The sequence below is a fragment of the Perissodus microlepis genome, chromosome 9 (assembly GCF_051167445.1).
Source record: "Perissodus microlepis isolate ML-2025 ecotype Zambia chromosome 9, ASM5116744v1, whole genome shotgun sequence".
Classification (NCBI taxonomy): Eukaryota; Metazoa; Chordata; class Actinopteri; order Cichliformes; family Cichlidae; genus Perissodus; species Perissodus microlepis.
The window spans coordinates 28,989,068-29,016,328 of record NC_140469.1 but is presented as its reverse complement, the minus strand read 5'-3'; the positions used below and the strand labels follow the sequence as shown (position 1 = coordinate 29,016,328).

Here is a 27,261-nt window from a genome sequence, read left to right as displayed (position 1 = left end):
TTTGATTCTGTTTGTCAAAGGTCAATCTAAGCTTCTATTTTTTTAATTTAACTTTAATTAAGACAAGACATTTAATCAAAAGAACAAATGTTATACCAGGAAAACAATTAGTAGAAATTTTAGTGTGCCAATGCAGTCGCTACTGTATGAGTTATCACTAACAAGCAAGCGTTAACAGACCTGATTTAATGCTTTCACCTAACGGGCCTCTATGTGAACCATAAGTCCCGTCACAGTGGGATAGTCAGGTTTTGATTCATAATTTGGGCATGTAGAGAAAAAGGTCTGGCCATGAATGGGAAACCTTCAGATGGCAACTCGGAATGGAAGAATTCACCTCAGGAATTTAGAGTCAAAGCAAAATCCAGTGTTTCATAAAAGTTAAACTGCCACTAGGAAAACAATATGTTGAGGATAACAAAACACTGATTCAGTCATCAAAACCCGCTTCTGCGATAATATATACCTGAGAGCCTCCAGTGTATCCTGACTTTTCAGTCTTTGAAATTATTTTCTCTTTATTTTAATGAGTTTTTGGACACTTTTGTTCTATTGATTTTCTAAACAAAACAAAAATCTCACTCAAAAGTCACAGTTTAATGTTCCCGATCGACTGACTTAGAGAGACTTAGACTTAGAGCTTTTTATTGTCATTGTGCAGTTTCTTGCACAGCAAAATGAGAAAACAATATACAACGAGGGAAAAATAAAAAGCAATATGTTTGTGTACATATATACATATATGTGAGTGAACTATATACATGGTGTATGCATTAGAGACATTGAAACAGAAACATTGTGGGGCTGTATACAAGGGCACGTAATAACACGTTTTGATCAAACGACCAAAGGTACTCAGTGCTGTTATCTAGTCCATTGCACCTGCACGCTCAGTGAGCTGAGAACATAAATACATTCATAAACGTCAAAAAAAGCTAAGAAATGTGGGGAGTAAGGGGAAAAAAACGCACACAGAGGGTGAAAACGTGTATTTGTGAGTTTAATGATAAGGAATCAACCAGCCTTCTCTTAAATAACTCACAGCTCAGTCTGATTGTGGCCTGTTTCAGATTTTCCCTTTAATGATATACCACAGCCTGTAATCACTTTCACTCCATTTATTTATTTTTTTTAAACAAACACGTTTCTGAGCGAGTTTCGTTCCTGCAGTAAAACAGCTGCTGCAGGCTTTTTGTTTTTAGCTGCAGGAGGCATTTTGTTTGCTTGCCACGTTCATCTACGTTAATCCTGCTGATGTCATATCACAGGGAACGTGACGCAAATTAAACAATAAGGGCAGAAAAATCACCCCTGCTGTTGCTTCTTCTCTTTGTTTGCACATCTGACACAGTTGACCGTATGAATATGTTTTTAAAATGAGCCTCCAGCCCGGCGGGTAGGTGAAGTGATTGTAGTGCAAACAGGGTGAGTGGAGTTCAGTCTGCTTGCAGCCTCTGTCTATGTCCTGTCCTCCTTCCAGCTGCTGTTTCATGTCTTTAAAATGGCTGTTGAAGCATTTTCAACACCCATATATCTCTGACAGAGTCTCCATGGCTCTTTAAGATAAGCTGCACTGTAAAATTGAATTAGTTTCCAGAACTTAAAAAGACTATGCAAACTCATTGCCTCAAAAAACAAAGTGAAGTTTACTTAAGATAACGTTCATTGCAGGTATACAGTACTAAGAATAGCCAGATGTTTCTGGCACAATACTAAATGTTTACCCTCTGATAATCATTTCAAGTTCTACTAAATTAAAAAATAATTTGTGCTAACTTACTTAAAAAAATCACATTATTTTTTATCATCCTTGAAATTTCTAGCACAGCATTTATATTAATATAACACTGAATACAAGTATCATTCAAAAAGAACTCATTTGCTTTCTTAAACATTTTTTCCTGCATTTGCTATAGAACAGACCTCAAAGTAGACAATCTCAGGCTCCCTCCCCACCGGAGAGGTGACATTCAATGTCCCACCTGTCAGTCTGGATTGCCCTGACCACCACCCAACACACATTAATGTCAGGAAAGCATATTTTTAAAAAGAGCTATGTTCAAGAACTTTTCATTGTGATGATTTGTATAATAATTTGGACACAAAGCAAATTTAACTGTTCAAAAACTTGCAGACTTCATTAGATATTGTGCAGACAGTGTGGACCCTCTAAACCAGGGCTGGGTAACTCCAGGCCTCGAGGGCCGGTGTCCTGCAGGTTTTAGATCTCACCCAGAGTCAACACACCTGAATCAAGTGATTAGTTCATTATCAGGCCTCAGGAGAACTTCGAGGCCTGGTGTTCGACACCCCTGCTCTAAACTAAGTTTGTGTGATATGATTTTTCAAGAAATGCAGATTAAACTGTCGTTGTTTGTATTTACTTACACACGATGTCTTGTGGAATTAACTGGACTCATCAGCGACCGCATAGTGCAGTCATAACTCAACTCTAATATCAGAAGGCAGGAAACGATCAGTAAAGAAACAAGTTCCCCAAAGCAAAGAACAAATGAAACAAGAAGTAAAACAGGTTGATCTGCAGTATAATTACAGTTGCAGTTATTAGCAATTGTCACTGACAATTACTAATATATTGGAAAACCAAAATACTTCCCACTCAGGTAATGTCTTTCTGTCCAGCAGCTGCTTTCCTAGACTCAGTTTGATAAGTAAGAGTTTGATGTAATGTGTGCTGTGCTGGTCCTGAGCCTCAAAGACTGTAAGAAGCAAGCAGAGGGAGAAAAACCATTTAGAAGCTGATTTGATCCTTAATAGCTGTGCAGCCATTATAACTTACAACACAGAAGGTCAATGCAGACCCCATACAACCACATTATAACACATATAGTATTAAAAACATCATCTATTACTGTGTCTGAATGTGTGTTGTTGGCACTGTCAGTTTAGGCCTAAAGAGATATGTGTGTTAAATTAGGTGGTTTTATTTTTTAATGTAATCATTACATGCTTGTTAAAAGAGTCCATGTCCAACTTGTGGGATCTTTACCCCACATAAAAACGTATAAAACGACTTCAGGTGACTGTTGTCTAAGGAGCTTGGAAGGAACTGTTGTTGTTAATTGGCGCTACATAAACAACAGTTAATAATTTAATAAAAAGCCAATGCTCATGTAAAGGTATTAAACCAGTCTTATTTTTAAATGGCTGGATTTTTTTTGTTTGATTGTATGAAAGTGTACTTTTCATTTGATCTATGACCTCAGTAAACACTTTCCAGATCAGTTTATGGCCTCTATTGACCATGGCCACTATTAAAATATGGTCCTTATTTGTATCACTTTGGACAATAAATCTCACGTACCGTGCTGACTCCATCCATCTCTGATATACAGTTTAACTGTGGTGTGTGCTTGGATGTGTATTTTTGTCAGCAGCAGTATCTTTGAAAATCCCACCGTGTTTGAAAATGGTGCGTTGTTTAAACAGCACAGGTGCAACATCAGGAAAACTGAAATGCTCAAAGAAGAGATCGTTGTTATCATTGTACATTGACCATATAATGGTTTGAAATACGTATAATAAGAATTGGTCAAAAATGAACGCCCCAGGTTGGGTGAACTCACTGAAATAGCTTTTATAAGAATAGTTCATTGTCTTCTTTTGATGATAGATAATTGATCAATATCAATTGTTTTTTAGCCTCTGACCCAGTGCAAAATGAGCCGGCGGGGGTCGGAGAGTTGCATGGGAACACGCGATTCTGGCACGGGAAAGACTACTGCAACTTTGTGCACAAGGACTGGATTCAGCTAGATAAGCCTTTCGATGGTAAGCACATCATTGATGATCTCACTCTTGATGCAGGATGCTTTTCTTTAGTTCTGAACTTCCTGTTTCTGCTTCTTTAGATTTCATAGACAGGCACAAAACTCCCAGAATGCCTTGGCATGACATCGCCTCAGTGGTTCATGGGAAAGCAGCTCGGGATGTGGCCAGACACTTCATCCAGCGGTGGAATTTCACTAAGGTTGGGGGTCATGCTGCTGCTGCTTCAGTCTGAATAAAAATGACAGAACTGGGAAAGTTGTGATCAAAAATTATGTGATTCCTGGTTGAACTGACTTGGACTAAACAAAGTCTGCTTGATTTTCATGACTGTAGAAGAAAAAGTTGATGAGATCTCTTTTCTGTTGCATTACCAGCTTGTGAAGCCAAAGTACCGCTCCCTGTCATACCCATATCTGCTGCCCAAGTCTCACACCACTGCTGGAGAACAGCGATACCAAGTCCCCAACTGCATCCCCACCAAAGTACAGGTTAGTAGTGGTACTAACCCCAAGTAGGCTACTTTGGGGTTGTTGTTATTTTTGCTGGCTTAGCTAATAGTCATCTGGTGTCAGTTATGTGCCTTAATCTTCGGTGAATTAATTAGTTTTACATTAATTGTAAAAAGTTGAAGCTACAAACATTGTAGATATACTGTAATATACATTATTATGTAGTTTGTTGTGTCCGGATCAGCCTGTTTCTCACTTTTCAGACAGGATCTTTATAATTGTTAGGCCAGAACTTTGCCACTTGAACTGACATGTTGTTTTGTGGTGTCCCCCAGAGCTCTGCCTTAGGTCCAATTATGTTTCTATTCAATTCAATTCAGTTTTATGTATATAGCGCCAAATCACAACAGCAGTCGCCTCAAGGCGCTTCATATTGTACAGTAGATCGTACAATTGTACATGATTCCTTTTGCACACACATCCTTTCATTTCCATGAAGATTATATTCAGTGATTCATCTAAAATAACCTTCATAGAGTTTGACTGCATTGTCTTGTGGTCAGTTTAGGATCACATCAGTTGTGAATAAGATCTTTATTGTCCTTGCTTTGGGTTCTTCCCCAACTCAGAGGTAGAAATCCACTGTTTTCTGGCAGAGAACCAAGACCTCATACTTGGAAACTGTACAAGGTCAGACTTGGAGGTGCTGACTCTCATTCCAGCTGCTTCACGTTCAACTGCAAAATACCTGCTGAAGATCACACTCAAACCAACAAAACATCATCTGAGATACAGTTCAGAGGTTCCCAAAACATAAAAAAGGAATGTTAAAAATGTTATAAATTTTCTACGTAGTTATTTGTTTGTAATTTATTTGCTAACCCACATCAGGTTATCCAGCATGGAAAAATTAAGCAGAATAAAATCAAAATATGGGAATAAATGGGAATACAACTAGCTGATAACCAAATATAGAAACATGTTCACAAGGAAGAGTTTCCAACTTTTTTGTAAATGTTTTGTAAAAGCTGAAATAAACACAAAAAAGTAATAAATCTTGTCTGTGAAGTTTCCTCTGAGTGACAGGAAACAGAGTCCTGTGACTTATTCCCATCGCTAATCTGTGTTCCCTCAGATCCTGCGCTCAGCTTCAGATTGGTCTGCTGGCATCAAATACCATGAAGAGTCCATCCACAATGCCTACGTCCACGTCATCAAGAACAGCCAGCACTTCATCTACATAGAGGTTTTCATTTTTACAGATATAACACCTTCCTGTAGTAGAAGTATAACAACAAAAGTAGAAATTGTTTCTAAAAGCTACAACATAGAAAGATACCAACTTGATTTTTAAAGCTTCAGCCTTATTTTGGCTTCATGTTCTTGCAGAATCAGGACTGCGTATGCAGCATGAAGCTTTGATATCCATAGGAGCACTTCGCTTTTCTTCACTGTGCTGAAAATATTTATGACCTTTGTACAGGATATAAGAATGTTTCTGTTTTTATCTCCCAGAATCAGTTCTTCATCAGCTGTGCCGACAACAAATATGTTTTCAACCAGATAGGAGACGCGATTGCAGAGCGCATCATTCGTGCGTACAGGTAAAACACAGATGCACACGCACACAGCGTAACGCTGAAAGAACACACAGTTTGTCGATGTTTGTGTGGCTGCTGTGTGTTTAGAGTAAAAACACTCCAATGGACTCGACACTCGCTCTGGTTTATTGTGACGTTATTTCCTAGAAACACAGTGTTTGTGTTGCTCTGTGTACCTTCCACATGTTTAACAGATGAACTCGGTCTGACACAGTCGAAGAGCTCGTTGGATACTTTCCTTTTCGATGGTTCTCCTCTCTGTGATGTTTTGCTGGCGGGAAGTTTATTCCATCCTGCAGAAACACAAACCTGCCCCGACGTCTCTGTGGCTTCAGTTTATAAACAGTCCAGGATGGGTTTTTGATGAACCTTCCAGCTTTAGTGGATGCGTACGCAGGAAAACATGTGTAGCATAATTAATGCATAATTCATTTAAAGATCTTTAAAATGGCCACACTCGGAAGTTCAAATTCTTAATCAAATCTTTTTATTTACACTATAGCAGATGTGGTTTTTTTTACCCGCATAGATACGTTTTTATCTGAGTTTATGCTTCACATCCGTTTTTGCACCAACTTCCTGGGCTCAAAGTCAAAGTTGTGCACAAGAACAATGTCCATTCTGGAAAATTCACGGACTGCTTGTTGTTGTACAGTTATTTAGAGGATTGTTTTGATTTTATAGTCATGTTTAGAAGGACTGAAGTACCTCTTCCTCCTCTCAAGTTACTGAGCTATCTCATTAAAATAGCCTTCAATGAGTGAAGCGCGAATATAACCCTCGACCAAGCTATTGGATATTTCGGATGTTCTGGTCCTGGAGGCACTGATCTTTGTTTGATGGCATCTCGGATAAGGTTGCCAAATTGATGGACAGTTAATGGATGTTTAATCACCATCTGAAGTGTCAAGCCTGGTAGCGAACTCTGCAGTTGAGGGAAAAGCTGCCAATCATTGGACGTCATCAAATAAAGACAAAAGAGTCTAAAATATTGTGAAAAGCTTCATAAATACACTGAAATGTTGTGATTTTCTATGTGTGATTTTAGGGAGGGTAAAACGTATCGCGTTTATGTGGTGACGCCGCTGTTGCCGGGCTTTGAAGGAGACATCAACACTGGAGGCGGCAGCGCCATCCAGGCTGTCATGCACTTCAACTACAGGTGTGTGTGTGTTTTTGTAAGTAACAAAGAATGAGCCATGTTAAACCACTGCCACACCTTACCTTTTAACACACACACCTGTTAAATCTGCCGTGTGTGTGGGTGCTGTGTGCCTTCACTCCGTTCCTTTTTTTTTGTTGAAGCATTTTTTTCTCGCCCACATTCTTGAGTAAACAGGCAGCGCTTCCTGTTCAAACATGCTGACACACACAGAGCCTTGTGTTGTGTGGAATGTGGACTTGCTGCTAATCCTCCTCTGTCTCTCTGTCCCTGCAGGACCATGAACAGAGGAGACCACTCCATCATTTCCCAGCTCAAGAGAGAGAGTAAGTCAGCACTAACTGCAACACCCTGATTGTTACAGGGTGTCACGTAGCCGCTCTGGTTGGGACTATGAGCTCTCTTTGCACTGTATCCACTGTATTTTCCATCATTGTATCACAGCCTTTAACATATGTGGGGTTAAGCAAATAAATTAACTTCAAGTTCTGAAAAAAGCAGTTTATTTACAGTCAGCTGAATCTTAGATAGACTTTTAATCTCAAATCCTGTTTATCGTGTATATTTGTGCAGTAATGCCTAAAGCTTGGTTTATACTTCTGCGGGAAATCTACGTCCTAACTTGTGTAGTAACCAGAAACTCCTTTTATCCCTAAAATGAAACCGTCCAAGCCATTCAAGTCATAGTCACAGTTAAAATGGGATTCCAGTTACAGTGTAGATTTCCAGCAGGAGCATAACAGAGTGTTACAGTAACTTCAGTTTTCCTGTAAATTGTAGTTGTAGCAATGAAGCTCTTACCTGAGTCAGTTTGAACATTTTATTCGTAGTTCCCTCGCTCACTTCGGTTTCATTTGTATATCACCAACTCACACTTTTATATTGTAAGATAAATAATCTATAGTATTAGCCAGAGAAGCGCATCAGTCAGTTCCTTATGAGCAAACACTAGGTGACGGTGTGGATTTTCGGCTCTTTCTATACAATTTCAATGATCAAACCCCCCAAACTGCTAAAATAATGATGTGATTGTAACTGTGTGGCGTTTGCTTGCAGTGGGAGATAACTGGATAAACTACATCTCCATCGCTGGTCTGAGGACTCACACTGATCTGGAGGGGAAGCTCGTCACTGAGCTCATCTATGTCCACAGCAAGATGCTCATCGCGGACGACAACACCGTCGTCATCGGTGAGCAGCTTCAACTGAGTATAGGAATTAAATTCCACCCTGAACATGTATAATAGAGAAGCGAGAAATGAGAGCTGCAGAGTGAGACGTGTCAGAAGATTTTAGATGTTTTTAAAATGGTTCAAAACAAAGTCACGACTCAGTTTCCACAAGATAAGACAGTTTTCAAAGATGGAGAGAGATGAAATCAAACACCTGTTTCTGATGAGAGTTTGTCTTTTGTGCAGATTAGTGGAAGATGCAGTGCTTTACAGGAAGCTGATGATCTATTCGGTTTATAAGTTCATTTAAAGACGCGCGTTTCCACAACTCTAGTTTTATTTGGAAATTGCTATAAGACTTTTAATCATTTAATTCAGAATTTCCTTATAAATTTTCAATAAATAGTATAATTTATACATTATTTTGATCACTGTTAGTATATCATGACATAGTAGCTGTAAAAGACAATAAGTTTTCTTATTTTTGCAAATAAATGTTTGGAGTAAAAGACAAAAATGAGTGAATCTAAGGAAATTACTGAAGTGGATTCCTTAGATTTGACTTCTTGGTTTGTGTGTTATAAAATCATCAGGATCATTTCATGTAAACAACCAAAGGCAGTGTATTACATTTTTGTTTGTTTGTTTTAATATTAAATGATGCTGTTTAAAAATGTTACCTTCTTACTGTGGACAGTTTCAGAGTTTCAGGCGCTTGAATTAAAATCTCGAGGTTTTTAGTTCAGGTTTTAAACCCACTGTGGGAGGGCACCACTTGTGGCCACAAGTGGCATCATCTAAAGCCACTTTTTTATATATCGAGATATAAAATGAGACTCTGATGGGTTAATTTGGGAGACAATGATTGAGTTTCTCAGATGTTTTCATAAGAAAGGCCCAGAGTGTTGTGTACGGATAATCTGAGAGTCGTTGACACCCGGACGGATGTGGTGGTGATGGGGAGGAGAGTTAGTAGATTTCAAAGGCAGAATTATCTGATAATGTGGTGACATCAGTATTATAAATATTGGTTGACAATGTAGGGAAGTGATGGTTAAAATAACAAAAATACTCGGCCACAGAAGAATGAAGAGATAATCTGAGGGAGCAGAACTTCCTCTTTCAAACTTCATCTCAAGATCTTTTTTCTGTGAATCATCTCTAAGCTTAGGTGATAGTTGGTAGTAACTCTTGACCACTGAACTGTGTCAGCATCCTATAATACTGTCAGGATATGTTGCTGATGTCTTGACTGTTTTGTTGCTGTTTGCGTCGTAAGTAAATTTAGGAATAAATGTGTTTTTCTCTGTTTTTAAATGGGAAGTTGGTGCTTTCATTTTGCCCACACCCACAAAGACAAGTTTAAAAGAAAAACATTTCCCTAAAAAACTGAATTAGCACAAGAAAGTAAAAGTAAACTTTTATTAAAAAAAACTCTCCTGTTGAATTAATTGTAATTAAGTCTTTTAGTGTCTTGTGATAGTTTTAGTGAAATGTATTTGTTTAGCTGCAGGTCTTATGATTAGGATGTGATTCTAACATAAAGTGAAGTGAAAATGGGGAGGAAGAAACCTCCAGTACACTCAAACTGGCTGTGAGGGAGATGCAAACAGCCTGAACAGCAGAAACCTAAACAGTCTAAAATCCAGTGTTGCAGCGCCCCCTGCTGGTGCTTTCTGTCCCTCGACGCCTGGTTTGATCCTCTGTTTCTTCAGGTTCTGCCAACATCAACGACCGGAGCATGCTGGGAAAGCGGGACAGCGAGGTGGCGGTGATCGTAGAGGACTCGGAGATGGTGGACTCGGTGATGGACGGAGAGCCGTACAAGGCGGGAAAATACGCCCTGCAGCTCCGTCTCGAGTGCTTCAAGTACTGAAAAATGTGCAATTACACATTAGAAAGGCTTATTTGACAGAAACACTGATTATTTAATGATGATGATAACTGGAAACTTACATTCTCAAATCAGCTGTCCAACGCTAACGTGGTGAAAGAATGGGAGGTTCAGTCCCAGCCTGAAGGAGCGTGTTTGAGGCAAAACCCCTCTTTTAGATTCATTTAATATTAGTGCATTACTGCTCTCCTAACCTCCTTGTTTTCTGGCTCTTCACCACCTCTCACTGGGTGCAGATTTCAAACTTCTCAGACTTTCAAACAGTCTCAGACTGCACACCTCTGCCAGTTTGGAAATTTCCCTTCACATCACGCACGACTTGAGTTTCTGCATCCATACTGACATCTAGGTCCTGATTAGTTAGTTACATTGTTTTCTTTCAAAAAGAAAAAAGAAACCAGAGAACAGATAAAAAGAGGTGTGATAGTGCAAACATCCACACAGTCACTGCTTCTTAATATTTGGTTCAATCCATGAAATTAAACAATCCAGATGTGACTGAAGTGCAGCCTTTAAGCTTTAAGTTATGCTATATTGCAAAAGTATTGCATTGACTGTTTAGGAATTAGAGCCATTTTTATACATAGTCCTTATTTGCCTTTTAAATTCTTTTCAAGTTAGTCTCGAAGTAAATGTGTAAATTTTGTATGATTATTATATTCATTTTCTACCCTTTAAGTGTCTTGGTTGTTTAATTTTATGATGAAATATAAAGATTTTAAAGCAGGTTGTTGCTCTGTTTTTACTTATTATATTGTTCAGTATATCTTTGTGTGTCTCACCCTCCTCCTGTGTCCATCAGGACGATCCTCGGCACTTACACAGATCCCACCATCGATGTTTCGGATCCAATCAGCGATCACTTCTACAAGGAGGTCTGGATGTCCACCAGCGCTCGCAACGCCTCCATCTACCAGCGAGTGAGTGTACTCCTTTGTATTCAGCTCAACTTTTTCTTTCTTTTTATAAAATATATTTTTACATGAGTTTTCTATTATTTAATGGACGATTTAATCAATATTAAAATTACAAGCATATCAGCTGAAGGTAAAGCTGAACTTTTCCACTTGTCACACAGTCATGGAGGAATACTATAAATACATAATCAGTCATAGATCCTGAATAATGACATTAAAAAATTGCTCCAAGCTCCTGTTTCTCTCCTGCTCCTCCAGGTTTTCCGCTGTCTGCCATCCAGCGACGTCCGTAACATAATGGAGTTGGAGGGCTACCTGGCCAAGGCCGGCCTGGACAAGGAGGACCCGGCTCGGGCTCAGGAGGAGCTGAAGAAGATCCGTGGCTTCCTGGTTCAGTTTCCTCTTCAGTTCCTGTCTGAACAAAACCTGCTTCCACCCATCGGCTCCAAGGAGGCTATGGTGCCCATGGAGGTCTGGACCTGAGGCAGAGGGGGGCACGTCTGTGTTCGTTGAGTGGAAGGTGGATAGAAAACACTCTGACGCCATTCTGGAGGTCTGACGGGGCTCTGACCAAAAACAGATGAGGTCATGCTGGAGCTTTTTAAATGTTATGATCTCTGTTTCACATCATAGATTATAGCTCATGATTGCATGTTAACAAGACAGCATCTCCCTGAGTTGAGACTCTCAGGAGACATTTACTCTTAAACTGTAATCTGATCATGGCCACTTGAGGAGTTCTCAGTGGTGAGTATTTGGATTCAGACTCTCCACAAACACACAGACCCATGTCAAGAATGCTGACATGTTCACAGAGAGCAGAGACTGGAAAAATGAAGTAATCATACATAAAATCATACATGAAGTTTAAATGATAAATAAATGTATTGACAACAGACAATTTATGTGATTTAAATAGATTATTTGGCAGCCTCAACAGGCGTGCCACAGGAAAACAGGTGTGGTCAAAACCGTTTAAAATGGTTGTGTCACACAAGGAAATCACAGAAATCAGAGATTATTTAGAAACACCTACTAATTACTGTGATGAGCTTTAAGCTGCAGCTTTAGAGGAATGTCTGCCCTTAAGGCAGAAATATTTCTGAATATTCATGTCAATAAAGCAGGAACTAAAATGCGGTCAGTTCCCCATATTTTGTCCAAGCAGGCTTTTGTGGGTTTGTTCAAACCCACATTTGTTTGAGTTACACTAATCTGAAAAAGCTCTAATTAGCTCCAGTTTCTAAACTAAGATACGAGACCACACCTGAACATACATCAAGCAGCCACAACATTAAACCTTCTGACAGGTGAAGTGAATCACATCTTGTGAAAAAACAGTGCTTTGCTGAGAAGCTTTGAGTCCTGGCATCCCATCAAAAGATAGTTGCAGACTAAATGCATACACCCTTTTATGTTACCAACACTCCCTGACAGCAGCGGTCTTGTCCCAGCATGATGAAACCTGACGCAAAACCTTCCCGGGAACACGATCTCCACCTAGAGGCCAAAACTTCTAAACTCCACTAAAATCTGTTCGACCATCAGCAGGATGAGCCAGAGCAGGCAGAGCAATCAATGCAGCCCACATTATTAAAGGACAGTCATTAGGGTCAGGCATGGACCTCAAGTCATGGGCAGTTTTTGCTTTGTGGGGGAGACCACTGCTGTTGCAACGGGTGGTAGCATGTAAATGTGCATGAGCTTGGTGATAAATACCAGGGCCCTGGGGCAGAATCTTTAATTGCATCAAAATTACAAATGTTATTCATTTAAACTGCCAGGACTTCTGTTCTCACAGCCTGGGGTGACCACATTATGACTGTCCCCACTTTGTGACATCATACAGAGCCAATAGTGGAAACATTTTTATAAACGGAGGGTTTGGAGCAGTGAGAGTTTTGGGCTCAGCCATGTTTAACATGACTATCCACCATCTGATTTATGACAGAAGGTGGATAGACCTAAATGTTGTGGCTCATTGGTGTGTGTTACTTTCTGTGTTTAGTAGCTCCAAAAACCAGAATTGACTCTTTGTTACAGACATACAACAGTTTTGTTTACAGCCTTGTAAACGTCACCTCCAGCATGGCGCCAGCTGTGATGTAACATCTATGAACCTAACCTTACAAAGACTGAGAGACTCCACAGCTTCCCAGAGCTCATATGTGCACACAGGTTGCTTCTGAACAGAAGCAACAGACATGGGCGTACAAACCAGCAACAGAGGGAGCGATGGACTCTACAGTGCCTGAAAATCTAGGCCTCGTGTTTACAGGAAAAAATGAAATTCCCCTGTCACCGTGAAGCTATTACTCTACCTTTTTTGTTTGTTTTTTAAGTACAGCTTGAGCCTCTGTTCTCTAACAACACTATGCAACGTCCAGCTCTGACTCTTCTGCTTTCAAAAGACACTAAATCGTTAAATCCAGCAGAGCAGAGGCGGGGATGAAGAGCCGGATCGAGCTGTCGGGCGTCTCTGCACATGTTTTCCTTTTAAACTTGTCTCATGTGGCTGCTTTTAATATTTATGTCAAACAGGAAATCAAACGTGCCAAAGATGACGGACTGTACGCTGATGTTAACACACATTCCTCATACTGTGGATTCTGCATGACTTAAGCCTCAAGTGACCTACGTTTATACCAGCTGTACTGATGTAGCTCTATGTTGCTGGTTTCTAATTTCCTAATAATACTTTTCTGGAAACCATTACGGTAACTTGGTGATTGGGGGATTTAAATAATAATAAATATTAATTTATTACTTGTGTGTAATTGGGAACATTTTTCTAGATGTAATAAATTATTTTCATTGGTTGACTTTTAGAAAGACTCCAGTTATTGAGATCAATTCATACAACGTGTCACTATTTCCAGGAAACTATTAGGAAATTATAGACTTGTACAAAGCTATTTTATTTTGGAGAAGCATGCATGAAGAGTTTATTACATTGCTGCATTTCCTTTTGTGTCAGAAAGCGGAAATTTCCCACAATGGCTAACTTTGCATTAACAGGTAATACTAGTTTGTTACTGGTATAATGGATGTTTTATGTCCACCAGGGGGCGGTAGAACAACATGTTACCACTTTAGTAAGTTGTTGACTGTGTCTGCAAACTGTTGCCAGTTTAGACAAGCAGCAGGAATAAAGACACGTGATTGTCCATTACTGAGTCCACCTGCTGAATATCCATCAAATCTAATTCGGAAAGTTATGATGCCAAAGTCTGTCACTATTCCAGATGGTGATTCCCAATGTTTGGTTGACTGAATGATTGAACAGTGGTACTTGGATAGATCTCCCCTTGGTGAACTTGTGTGTGCAGCGTTGCTACCATGAGACACTGCAGTCACATGTTTTTGCTACCATGAAGTCAATCAAAGCTCTCTTATCTTAGATCAGGACGTCTGCCTGTGATACTTATGATACTATTTGCATTCTGCCTTTTAGTCATTGTAACTTATCCGGTGTTAACAGTCATGGGGGATCTAAAAGAGTAGCTTCTGTCACATTTTCACAATCCTGAATCAACTATTCACCCCAAAAGTCAAACTTTCACTCTTTCAGCTGCATATTTGGTCTCCACCTACTCTAAGAATTGCATCTTACAGTTCAGCTGCTACATGCAACACTATACTGATTGGCTACTTGGATAGTCTGTGTAGAGCTGAGGAGAATAAAACAAACAAAAGCCTTCAATGCTTGTGGCGTTCCTTTGCAATTGGATTAAGTGTTGGTCCTATTTGGAACAGAACTGCACTTTGGTGTAAAGTGCGACGAAGTCAGACCACAAGACTTTCATGATTTCATATTGACTTTGTGGACTTTGACTGATTTATGTCAAAATTTGGGTAAATATCACCGTGACCATGTCAATGTCAAAATAGATTATTTTAGTTTTAACCTTTTATTGCTCAAATCAGCCCCAACTTCTGGTAATTAAAAGAGGACTTTTGTGGATGCAAACATGGCTTCACCTTGTGGAAAATGTTTCTTTAAGTGCGTTATCAAGAAGATATTACACCAGCTTTGTCTTTGTACTTTGTTTCTGCTCCCCTCAAGTTGCCAAAAGATATTATTGCAGGTTTGGAATATTTACAGTTAAATACCTTCTGATTAACCAGATTCTGATGTATGAAGCCTCATGCATCAGAATCTTCTGATCTTCTAACACATCTGGAATGCAGCATCACTATTAGTGTCTTCCTCGTTGGTCTGTTCCTCTGCATGATGCTGTTTTGTGCTGTAAATTTGAAACATGTAAGGATCTTTACTGACTGCAGCTGACAGCATGACAGCAGCTCGTTGCCATTAAACCGTCACGGACAAACGTGTGAACTTTATAAGCTGAACAGTTTTCTTTAAAGCCATTGTTGAAGCTAATCGGTGTGTCTGTCTGTAAGATAGACCTGATACTTTAATGTTGTTGGAAATTGGACCTTAAGTGTGCTCTTTCTGTTTAGTCTTCCTCTCTACCTCCCTGTGTTTCTACCTCCTGGTCCAGCGCTTTCTCAGCTCCTCACCTTTTCAGCTTTTGTGATATCAGATTAAATCTAAATCGGAAGCTTAAAATATAAAAGGCTGAGCTCAAATCAATCAACTTAAACACAGAAATATGGCTGAAATCTGACTGTTTGCTCGTGTTCTTTGAATCTCAGCTTTTCTCTCGTCTGCCTTTTTTTTTTTGCTGTATCTCTATAAAAATGCACTATTTGCACAGTTTGTTTCTTTGTGGCAGCCCCTTAAAGTGATCTGCAATACCACATCATGTGTTGCTTTTTGAAATGATGGATTAAATAAATGAGGTGTTAACAAGTCATTGAAAAGCATCTGATTGTGTTGTTCAGTGATTCCTTAGTATAAGTCTGAGTTAAACTGAACTGACACGCCCAGTAGCATCTTCTTTAGAGTTTTCTGTCAATCTACACAGAGGCACAAGCACTCACTGTGCTGGATCTATATGGGCTGTTCAGCACCTACGATGTTAAATATTAAAATGTTTTCATTATCAAAGTCTAATTCTTTAGGATTTAAACCCTTATATGGAAATACATATTTTTTCATGATATCACAATTGTTTTTGTTTTTTTGTTGAATGAAATTAAAAATTTCTTTTTATTCATAAAAGATTAACATTTTTTTCCTGTAATTAAAATGGAAAGTTTAAAGTTTGTGAAACAGGAACGTCCAGCTAAGAAGGCCACTGTAGAAAAATACATTTTAAATAAATTTTAAAAACACCTTTTATTTCTTAATAACATGGTATACATTTTTAAATTCTCATCATCTATTTCTCAAAATTATAAAATGCATAAATGTCTTTAAAACTGACAAAAATGCTAAATTCATAACATGAAATGCTGAAATTAATGTGATTACTGAAAGTAGTTTTGTGGCTTCATTTATTGGTAAATGTTTGGAAACTTGTTTAAATATTAATCATTTCATTCTGTTTCCCTGCCTTTCTTTTGTCACATGATGGAAGTGTTACTTAAAAAAAAATAAAATCCTTTCTTTCAAACCAGGGGTCTCAAACTCCTGGTTTGAAACTCCAGCTAGAAGCCGGTTAGCTTAGCATTGCACAAAATTTGAAAGCACCAGGAAAACACGTGAACTGACCAAACAATGAAGAAAGTTCAGTTCAGTACAGGTTTATTTATACAGCGCTAAATCACAACAGGACTTTCTACTGAAAGGTAATTTATCCTAAAGAAAATCACCCCTACTTGTGGCTCGTGTATGTGAAGGAATACAATGCAATTTGGCCCTTGAAGCTGCTTTTTTTGTTAGGGGGATTTGTTTGTTGTTCTTCTTTAAAAAGCAAAAAATGATTTGATATGAAGGCAAAATACAAGTTTGTTTATTTGGTAGTTTAAAGAAAGGCGTCAGTTAGTTAAGAGTGAGGAAAAATATTTGCATTTACATTTGCAGTTTAAAATGAAAGAAACAGCGAAAAGAGAAAAAAAAAACCACTACATTTTTGGATTTCTGGATGTTTTCTTATTTGTTTGTACTACTTTAGCACTAAAGTGGCCAGCAGGGACCCACAGCTCATTTAAGATTGAGTCCCTGTTACAAACCAATGCTTTAGTTTCTTTTTACTCAAATCTACTGTGACACACACCAGTTTAAATGTTTTTATTTACATGACTACTTTTTAAAAATCTCCCGTCAAATGGAACAAAACTGTGATGCGCAATACAAACATCAGTTGAACTGGATCCACAACAAACAAACTCTATGAAAGAAAAACAGCATATCAGTGAAATAGAGTGGAAACGTTCAGATGGCTACAATTTAAATTCCACAAGAAGCCCATAAACACTGTCACTCCTCTGTAACGCTGGGCTGATCATTGTCAAAAATCTCAGATGTGGATTACTCCAGATGTGAAAGTGAGCACTGACAAATTCTCCCTGTTTGATAAAACTCACAGCAATCACCGAAGTATTAAAGAAATCTTCTTATGGAATTTGTTGACATGAAATGAAAAACACATAACAAACAAACATCCAACACTGCCTTATAAGGAAAGATGATGGGAATCAATCTGTTGGTAGGAAACCGTGACCCTGGTATCAAAGACTATCCACCATAAAGAGACACCTGCAGTACGTCACAGATTTTTACATATTTTATGGAAATAAACCACACAGAGGCTTTAAATAACTACAGGTCATCTGCATGTTGGTCCAGTTCTATCTTTGCATTCACAGTGTTAAATAAACCTTTAAGGCCCAATTCTTGGATGTGTTTCAAATCCACATTTGACACTTGAGAATACAGATGCAGAAAAATATAATCTACACAATCAAAACTGAACAGCATCACCTCTTTTTTTGTTGGCATTTACGTCTTTTTCTAGTTACTTTTTACAGCAACTGTAACGGCAGTCTCGCTTTTCATGCCCCCCTGAGTTTGGCAGGAGATTTACAAGAATCGATTGAGCTTCTCAAGGATTTCATTCCTCATCTTAGGCATAACCTGTGAAATATATTTCTATTATGCATATATAATTAAAAAGACAACATGGTTTAATGTGATCAGGAGGAAGTAAACTTACGTGTCTTTTCAAAGGTTCAGGTTGGAATCTATAAATCGGGGGGAAAACATCTACTGTTTGTCCTCACACACGGAGGTCTGTAAAAAGAAGAAGTCATGCATTTATAAACAGTGCACTGAAACTGTTACACAACACAGTTTGTCAATATGACGTTCCAGCTAGAAGCCGGTTAGCTTAGCATTGCACAAAATTTGAAAACAACAGGGAAACACGTGAACTAACCAAACAATGAAGAAAGTTCAGTTCAGTACAGGTTTATTTATACAGCGCTAAATCACAACAGGACTTTCTACTGAAAGGTAATTTATCCTAAAGAAAATCACAACAAGCACTTGGCGACAGCGGGGAAGGAAAAACTGCCTTTTAACAGGAAGAAACCTCCATTGGAACCAGGCTCAGGGAGGAACAGCCATCAGCACTGAGTTGTTGTATTAGTTAAGAGTCGTTGAGATTTGTATTTATATCTCTTTCTTTGTATTATGTTTCAGTCTCCCCACAGAGTCACACTGAATCTTGTCCTCAAGTCCTTTTTAGGTCATGTCCTATTTTACTTTGACTTTGTGCCTGTTTGATCCTGGTGTTTGCTGGAGTTTGGTTGTTGTTTTGCTTCATGAACTTTGTACACTTGGAGTTACCTCTTTAGACCAGCTAGCATTTTCTCAATAAAGGTATCAGAAAGCAAGACAAAGACAGGGAATTAATGCTTACTTCACAATTTCACTCTCCAATTTAGATCCGATCAGCTCCTGGTTGCAGTTGTGTTTCATCAGCAGAAACTTGGCTGTGGGAAACTTCGGTGCGTCCATCTGTAGCTCATCACTGAAAGACAGATTCACTCAGTCACTTTGGCTAAAAGAGAAAAATGTAGCCTGGCTGCAGTAAAAGTACAGAAGATCAATAAAGTCAGAGTCATTCGAGGGTTGAGGATTTAGCAGCTGCCCTCGGAGTGTGCTGAACTGAAACAAGTTTGTGTTTTATTACTTAGAAGTTATAAGCTATATTTAACAGTTTGCACCATGTTACTTCTTTGGGGGCATTTTCTACATACAGCTGGCATCAATCTATAGTCAGCTGCAGATAGTTTCAAATAGAAAGTCAAGAATATCGTGCACGGGCACTGTGACCACCAGCTCTTAATCATCCTTTAGATTTAGTGCATTTATTCTCACGACTGGTTGGTGTTAAGTGATTTTACACATGTACGGATCCACGTTCGGAACAGCCAGCTTCTCGTGTCACTGTAACAGCTGAATGTTAAATGTTGTCTCACTCTGTATGTTTGCGGTGATAACTGAAGCACCGGCTGATGGGACGCTTTGTGAATGTGGACCAGCTGGTCGCTCCAGTCTCTGCTATGTGCTTCTCTGCGATGTTTCCATCCTGGTATCCTTCACGGGGCGCCATTTTGACTGGTTCAAAGCACCTGAATGAGATCAGGAAGATAAACAACTGAGCAAAACTATTCACTGTTAGAGGAAGTAGGCAGATGGTTTAGTCTGTAAGAATGTGGAACCACTTCATTACATTCATTACATCTTATGAGCTCCACGAATAATTATAGTTACAGCATAGCATCTAAGTATTTCTGAGATAAAGCTGCGTCCGTCGCATAGAAAGAGACAACCATTCATGCTCAACCATGTAGTTATTCATTTAAAAAAATACATTTTGTTGGTTTATTAATAATATTTTTTATATGCATGCCCTTTCATTATTATTTAGAATCACCAATTAACCTAACCCCACTAAATGCATGTTTTTGGACACATGGGGAGAACATGCCATCTCCACACAGGAGGACCCAGCCAGTGGAGTCACACTCAGGACATTCCTGCTGTGAGACAACAGTGCTAACCACCACAGCACCGTGCTGCCCTCCAAAACAACAACTGTATTTTTTATCTTCTTTTTTTTCTTCTATTTTTTGCATTTAACATATTAAATGTAAAAAATAGAAAAAAAACAGAGGAGTAACTGAGTAAACGCAGCTAAGTACTTCACACTGATAGCGTCACACTCACTGACTGCAATGATTCAGAGCAGGGGTGTTAAATATGGGCTGCGGAGGCCAGAACTGCTCTACGAGAGACTACAAGCTGCTAACAAACTAAAAAAAACTAAAAAAAAAAGTAAACACACAAAATGTCAGTTTCATTTTACACAGATGAATGAAGAGCAGAGTTCTTTGGTCATGCATCAGGTAGAAACAAGTAGAAACTGTTTCATTTTCACTGACAGCACAATTAAGTTCCCACACCTGCTTTCACCCTGGACAACGTTTTCTTCAGACACAAAATTTAAACAGGTGGTCGGAAACATGACTGTAAGTAAACATGAGCCCATACAAAAGCAATTTTATATTCATTTGATATTTTTATATTTATACTTTTATATTTTCATCAGTTGCAAATTGTTATTTCTTAGATGCTCCATTTTTCTCCGTTACATTTATAATTAAAGCTGCAAGAGGCATTATGAGGGCCCTCGCACCCCGGCGCATCGAGCCACACCCAACACCTACACCCATCACGTCTGATCTGATGTCACATTGATGGAATTCATGCGTAGAACCACGAGCTAAAATTTCATCTTGTTCAATGATGATTATAGTCGTCCCACTAGGTGGCGCTCTAACCATTACTGAGAAATCACTTATCAAATAATTCCGAGCTTGACTGTCGACCCACCCTGCGATGTCTGGGAGATACTGGGCATTGTGTTTTTGAGTGACAGCAGATTACTGCTCTTTGGCGAGTGATTGAAACTCCACGTGCCGCTATGACCACCCCATTTCCCTAAACGTAAAAAGCGTCGCAATTTAACATCACAAAGGTCTTTAGAGTCCCTGCACCGGAGATCACGTCATTTTGATGAAATCCCTTGGAGGAGTTCGTCAAAGTATGAGGCCTGAAAAGAGGGGAAAATGTCACGAAAATGACACTTTAATTTTAAAATGGCTGACTTCCTGTTGGATTTGGGATATTGCTCCAAGAGACTTTTTTGTACATCTTGATATCTTCAATAAGCTTACCAGGTTTCAGACTCATAGATGAAACACAGAGCAGGGGCTGATGTTTTGAAATTTTGTAAGGGGTGCTGTGGAGCCATTTTCCAATATTCCATGAAAATGATCACATAACAAGAAAGACTTCATCACATTGGAGGTGTGTGCCAAATTTCAAGAGCTTTTAAACTTTCCAAGCCCCTCAAAAGCTACTTCATCTTTCATGGTGAACCGCATTTCCACCAGGGTGCGTTGTTCAGTTTAAACTCACAATTTTCTCACTGAAGCATCATGAGGAACTGATGTTAATATTCACCGCTTTTGAGGTGGACCTGATAAACCTGTAAAAATCAGTACAACAAAATAAAAGACATGACATTTCCTGTTCCCACTAGGTGGCGTTCTGCGTATTCCTGACAATGGGCACATCAATGTGTTCAGGGCGGGTCTGTTATCACGCCTGTAAAGTCTGGTACTGATCAGACTGGATTTCATTGAGTTATACTAATTTGTTTCTTCATGGCGAGACGTCAATGTTCGCCATGCTGCTGGGGTCACACCCTTTCACGAAAAGTCACAGTTTTCACTGTAACCCAAGACCAACTCCTTAAGGCTTTCCTGGAGAAATTTGAGGCTGCAGATGTCACCCATCACTATACTGTACCCCAAAGTGTAAAACATGACACTTCCTGTTCCCACTAGGTGGCGCTCTTCTTGATGTCAAATATGGCAGTTGAAATTTGTTCAGGGCTGGAGCCTTATCATATGTGTGCTCTTTGGTCCAGATCGGACAATGTATGAAAGAATGAGAGGCAATAAGATTTTCATGGCGAATCATCGAAATTCGCTGTGGCGCCACAATCACGCCGTATCCCGAAAACTCAAAAGCTCCGCAATTTAACATGGCCCAGGTGTGTAGTTGACACTGACCAAAGATGAAGCTTATACGCTCAAATCCCAAGGAGGAGTTCGCAAAAGTACGAGACGTGGAAATGGGAAAAACGGAGCCAAAATGTCACCTTCAATCCAACATGGCAGACTTCCTGTTGGGTTTGCGTCAGTGGTCCCACTGACTTTTTTGTCCGTCACAGCATGATACACGTGTGTGCCAAAATACATTCATGTAGCTCAATCGATGTGTTCGTAGGGCTGCATTTAACAACGCATAGGTGGCGCTCCAGAGCCATTTTCCAATGCTCATATGTAAAACCATTAAAATACGAAATATTTCACCAGACCTGACATGTGTGCAAAATTCGCACTCTCACTGCTCGGACCCTAATAAACTAAAAGATTACATTAAAAAGGTGCCAGTCCAGGTCTGGTTAGGACAAGTGTTAATCCAGTTGGCCACGCCCCTAACTCCACTTTCCAGACAGAGAAGTAAAAAAAAAAGAACAAAACAAAACAAATAATACTCTTAAGGCGAAGGCTGTCACGGAAACTCAAGCCTAAACTCTCACATAAATCCCATCCATCCCATTCGTGCTTCTTCCAGATAAGATCATTATTTTCCACCTCAGGTTATGTAAAGAATGTCGAGCTCGTGTGCTGAAAGGTGCTGAACAATTAAGCGCAGCTTGCCTTTCTTTCCTCTGCTCTCATTTGAATTCCTCATGTTTGTCCAGCTTTAGAAATCAATAATGATTTTCCTATAGCCACAAGAATTTCTACTTTTTTCCCAGCATTTATATTTTCCAATCACATTGCTGGAAAAAGTTGTCGTCACCATCTTTTGCACAGGTAACACGAACGCCTGGTTGTAGGTTTTTGTCTTTCACCGATACAAAACTCTCTTAGAAGCAACTTTATTCCTAAGTTTTCCCCCTGTTGGCTGCAAGCGGTTGAAAACATTGTGCTTGTTTTAAAACTTTCAGGCAATATCCTTAGAATACCAGTACAAGTCTTGCTTCATAAGCCCAAAATATTTCCACTTGATCTGAAGTCTGAGATCATGGAAAAGCAAGTTGGACGGCTATCTTTCATATATTATTGTTCTTCTACTTCTCCTTATTCTATGTTGTCAGCTGAATTCAATAAAAAAAAGTAAAACCCCAAAACAACATGTCAGTTGTTCAGATTTAGCAAGAAAATTTCATTATCTTTGTGTCAGTGAAACAACAACTTGGTTTTGATGCATCTTCTTCATTATTTCACAAAATATAAACCAAACAAACAACTAATCAGTCAATAAGGAGAATAACTAACAGATTAACTTCAACTCAGATGGAGCTCTTGTTTGGAGAGTTGTCGTACAAATTTTGAGTGGATGTGTACCTGTGTAGGTTTTACTTTTAAAGAAATAAGAGAAGCGTGGGAGTGCACCACGGGTCATGAAAAGCTCGTTGAACTGCTGTAATTTAGTGTTCCCACTGAGCAGCAGACAAAAACTGAGTTAGCTAGATTACAAAAGGAGCTGCACAGCAAAACTAAGGCAGGTCAGTAAAGCCATCTATGGAAAAGTGGTTCAGGGGCTTGAGATGCTCCTCTTGCAACCAGAAGGTTGCTGGTTCGATCCCCAGCTGTGTGTGTCTTTGGGCAAGACATTTCACCTACTGCTCACTGGTGTTGGCCAGAGGGGCTGATGGTGTGATATGGCAGCTTCGCCCTAGGGCAGCTGTGGCTACAACTGCAACTAAACTCCACCAGTGTGTGAATGAATAGTGCAACTGTAAAGTGCTTTTAGGGTCTCGAAAAGTGCTATATAAATGCAATCCATTATTATTATTAAAAGAAACCTTGGAAAAGTTAAATTTGCTTAATTGTACTCTGGACTCTGAAAGTGGGATCAGGCTATAAAGAGCCAGAGATAAAGAGATTTGATCTTATTTAAGCAAAGAGGGCAGGTGCTGATCCACAATGCCCAACACAAATAACGGCAAAACAAACAAAACAAAACTGTGGTTCACAAACTTCACCCATTTGTTGCACCACAGAAACTGATGCACATTAGTGCGTAAGATGTTAAAAGTCACAGATTTAGCTGGAAAACATGAGATTTGCAGAAATAATTACTTTCTTTCTTCCTCACACCATCCAGCTCACCCTCTGCTCCGACACAAAAACGGCACATACAACGTGAGACACAACAGATCGGACAGCATCGTCACACACAGAACAAGGTTTTTCAGCTTCCTCCCCGCCACTGTACGACTGATGGCAAAATAAAAAACACTGAACACTTAAAATAACACAACACTACCTCACTTCAAATGTACATTGGGATTAAGTCACTGACTGATGTTGCAGTATACTCACTGAAACAGATTTGTGTAAATGTGCAATGTTATGCGTGCAGTACTAAGAAGTGCATTACCACCCTCACTGCACAGTGTTTTTGTATATAGTAAACACTATGATTGATCCATTAGTTGCTTTGTTTTTATCTTGTAAAAATGTAACTTGACCCGGAGAGCTCTGCACAAATGGCAAATAAAAATCTTGAATCTCTGATCCTGTAATTTAACTATAGAACATTTTGATACTCCAAAGTCTGTTTCAGTAGGTTTGTACTTTGCCAGTTTCAAATTGTGTAACATAAACCATCTCATACATACTTATGAGCTCAGGCTTTTGGGCCTTTCTGGGATTTGAAGTGTGGCTGATGATCGAGTTTTAGTAAATCTGGCAATAAAACTAATAATAACAGTTTCATTCTTCTTTCAAAAATGGTTCCTGATAGAGAAGAGAATCACAGGAAGCAAACTTTACACAAACACACTGTGATACCGCTCTGACTGCAGCATTGTCAGCACTTACCCTCAGTTGTAGTTTGGATTTCAGCTTCTCCTCCGACATCCCAAAGCCAAATCAGAAATGTCCTCAGTTTTCTGCTCTTTTCAACTTTGTTCTGCTTGAGATTTTTGATCATTTGCCAAGTTAACTTTGCCACTCCTATAGAACACCTGCACGAAGAGGAATTTCAATCTGGAAAATAGCCAAGTCGCCTCATTTGATAAACCTCAACCTGCGTCACTGAAAACAGGTATGCTGAGTTAGGTAACGAAGTTGTTTGCATCTAATCCTTCAGACTCATAATAGTGGTGGGAAATATGTTACAAATTCTGTTATTTGATATTTAAGCAGTGGAAAATTCATTGTGCACACCAAAATAAATCACAGTTATGATGCAAGCAACTCTATAATATAGTAAATTATTATAATAGATGGTAAGGTTATGGCATGGTACTGAGGGTGACCCAGTGTTTGCACTTATTTAGAAGTTACAAACTACATAAATTACTTACATTTACACTGTAATTTAATGCGTTTTTATAAGGTGCTGCCAATTTGTTTTTAGCTTCTTTGCCTCTGAAACACTTTTTAATGAGACGACCTTACAAAGATTTTAAAATGCAATTGAAGGCACAATTTTCAGGATTTGAACCTCAAAACAAAACTGGTATGAACAACAAAGTATCAATTTATGCTGTTAAGTCCTGGAAAATTAGAAAGAAATTATGTTCCTACATGCATATGTATACATGCATGTATGGAGTATACAAGCATTCAAATGTATGCATACTGCCTACTCCAGGACAGTTTTCCAGTTTCATTGTACTACTGTACTATGTATGACTGTGCAATGACAATAAAGAGTTATCTTATCTTATATTATCTTAATCAGAGAGATTATAAAATTATGATGAATGGTTATACTAATATAATATAAACAAAGAGAAACAAAACAAATTTAACAGTACAATTCAACAATATTGCAAACAACACAGGAAATTAATGTTGAAGAAAATCATTAATTTGGTTATTTGGCAAGTAATTCAGTGAAACAAGCGTTGTAATTCTAAATGCACATATAATTTGAGTCCTGCTAGTTTTTACTATCTTGCTCTGTACTAGTTTATAATCATTATTTTCCCCTTTTTGTTTAGTTAAGCTTCTGTCACTCTCTGTGTCAAGTCCTTTGTATTTACTTCATTCATAATCTGGATTTTCTTTATTCAGTTACTTCACATGTTTTATTTTGGGAGGTTATGTTCTTTGTTGTCTTGAGTTTTGTTTCCTCATCTCATTAGTTAGATTCAGCTGTGGTTGGGACGATGAGCTCTGTGTGCATTGTTTTACCTCGTCGTGTCACAGCTTTTAACACAGTGGTTCCCAAACTTCAATACAATAGTAAACTGCAATAAAATACAGGTTGCAATAAACTACGTCTTTGAAATCACAGAAAGAAAAAACATCTTTATGGTGTCATTATTTTATGTGTAGTTGGGTTTTGTTCCTGTGTAAGAATATTCAACATTGCTATCAATACATTTTTCAAAAAATGCCTCTCTGTGCAAAATGGGTTTAAAAACATAAACAACTCTGACAGAGTATCTATCTACTTAGCACTTTTAATTTTAATTTTAATTATTTATTTAAGCATTATCTGACAGTATGTTTTGCAGTAAGTACCTGCTCAACATTTGGCAATAAAACCCTTTCTGATTCTGCTGTGTTATGCCATCTGCTTGGCCAGAGGTTTTTGGTTTTCCTGATGTATAAATCCTGGCAATCCTGGCCTGCTGGAGACCCATTGAAAAACAGGTGAGCTAGTTTCCATTCAGAGAGAGAGAAAAAAGCAGGTGCTGGGCCTGGAGGACAGGGGGATCATGGACCAGACCACAGCTGAAGACTGCACTTGGGTGCAACTTCTGTCAGCAAAGAACAGGAAACTGTTCACATGAGATCAACAAAAGTGGAAAACAGAAGATTGAAAAATGTTGCCTGGTCTGATGGAATTTGTCTTAAACATAACATAAAAGCATGGATCCATCCTGCCTTATATCAGGAAATCTGAGCAAATGAAACCACGACTTTAAAAAATACTTGCGGCTCGCACATTAACGTGAAGAAATACTTACAAAAATTATTATTTTCCTCTGAACCAATAAAGTACGATTGGCGCAGCCTTTCAACGCCTCTCTCTGTCTCTCGTTAGCCAAGTTGACCCAGACAGTAAAGCTAGTGCCATGTGTCTACCAAAAAGAGAGTACCAGTTTGTTTATTAGGTAGTTCGATGAAAAGGCTTCAGTTAAGAGTGAGAAAAAAAATTGTGTTCACGTTTGCAGTTTAGTCTTATTATACAATATTTTAAACAAAACACTACATTTTAGGAAATATTTGTTAGTGTTTTCTTGTTTGTTTGGTCTTTTTTCTGTACTACTTGAACACTTAAGTGGCCCTCCAATGTAATGAAAGTG

At 38.8% G+C, this 27,261-nt stretch overlaps 1 protein-coding gene and 1 long non-coding RNA gene across 6 annotated transcripts in view; one reads left to right on the top strand and one right to left on the bottom strand.

The window, feature by feature from the left end:
• Positions 1–15,820, top strand: part of LOC146380728 (phospholipase D1-like) — a 51,281-nt gene extending 35,461 nt beyond the window's left edge. For all 5 annotated transcript variants that reach the window (XM_084939996.1, XM_084939995.1, XM_084939998.1 and 2 more), the window contains 11 exons: positions 3,664–3,792; positions 3,873–3,991; positions 4,167–4,280; positions 5,377–5,487; positions 5,757–5,845; positions 6,891–7,004; positions 7,281–7,330; positions 8,061–8,195; positions 9,892–10,045; positions 10,873–10,990; positions 11,246–15,820. In XM_084939996.1, the coding sequence (XP_084796122.1) occupies positions 3,664–3,792; positions 3,873–3,991; positions 4,167–4,280; positions 5,377–5,487; positions 5,757–5,845; positions 6,891–7,004; positions 7,281–7,330; positions 8,061–8,195; positions 9,892–10,045; positions 10,873–10,990; positions 11,246–11,470 (1,358 nt within the window). In that variant the 3' untranslated portion in view covers positions 11,471–15,820. The remainder of the gene's footprint in view (positions 1–3,663; positions 3,793–3,872; positions 3,992–4,166; positions 4,281–5,376; positions 5,488–5,756; positions 5,846–6,890; positions 7,005–7,280; positions 7,331–8,060; positions 8,196–9,891; positions 10,046–10,872; positions 10,991–11,245) is intronic.
• Positions 15,821–16,357: 537 nt separating this feature from the next.
• LOC146380727 (uncharacterized) lies at positions 16,358–24,879 on the bottom strand. Its single transcript, XR_014801366.1, has 5 exons — positions 24,818–24,879; positions 19,325–19,477; positions 18,763–18,873; positions 18,055–18,131; positions 16,358–17,975 (listed from the first exon to the last, which is right to left on the bottom strand). It is a non-coding gene; the product is annotated as an uncharacterized LOC146380727 (long non-coding RNA).
• Positions 24,880–27,261: the final 2,382 nt, after the last annotated feature.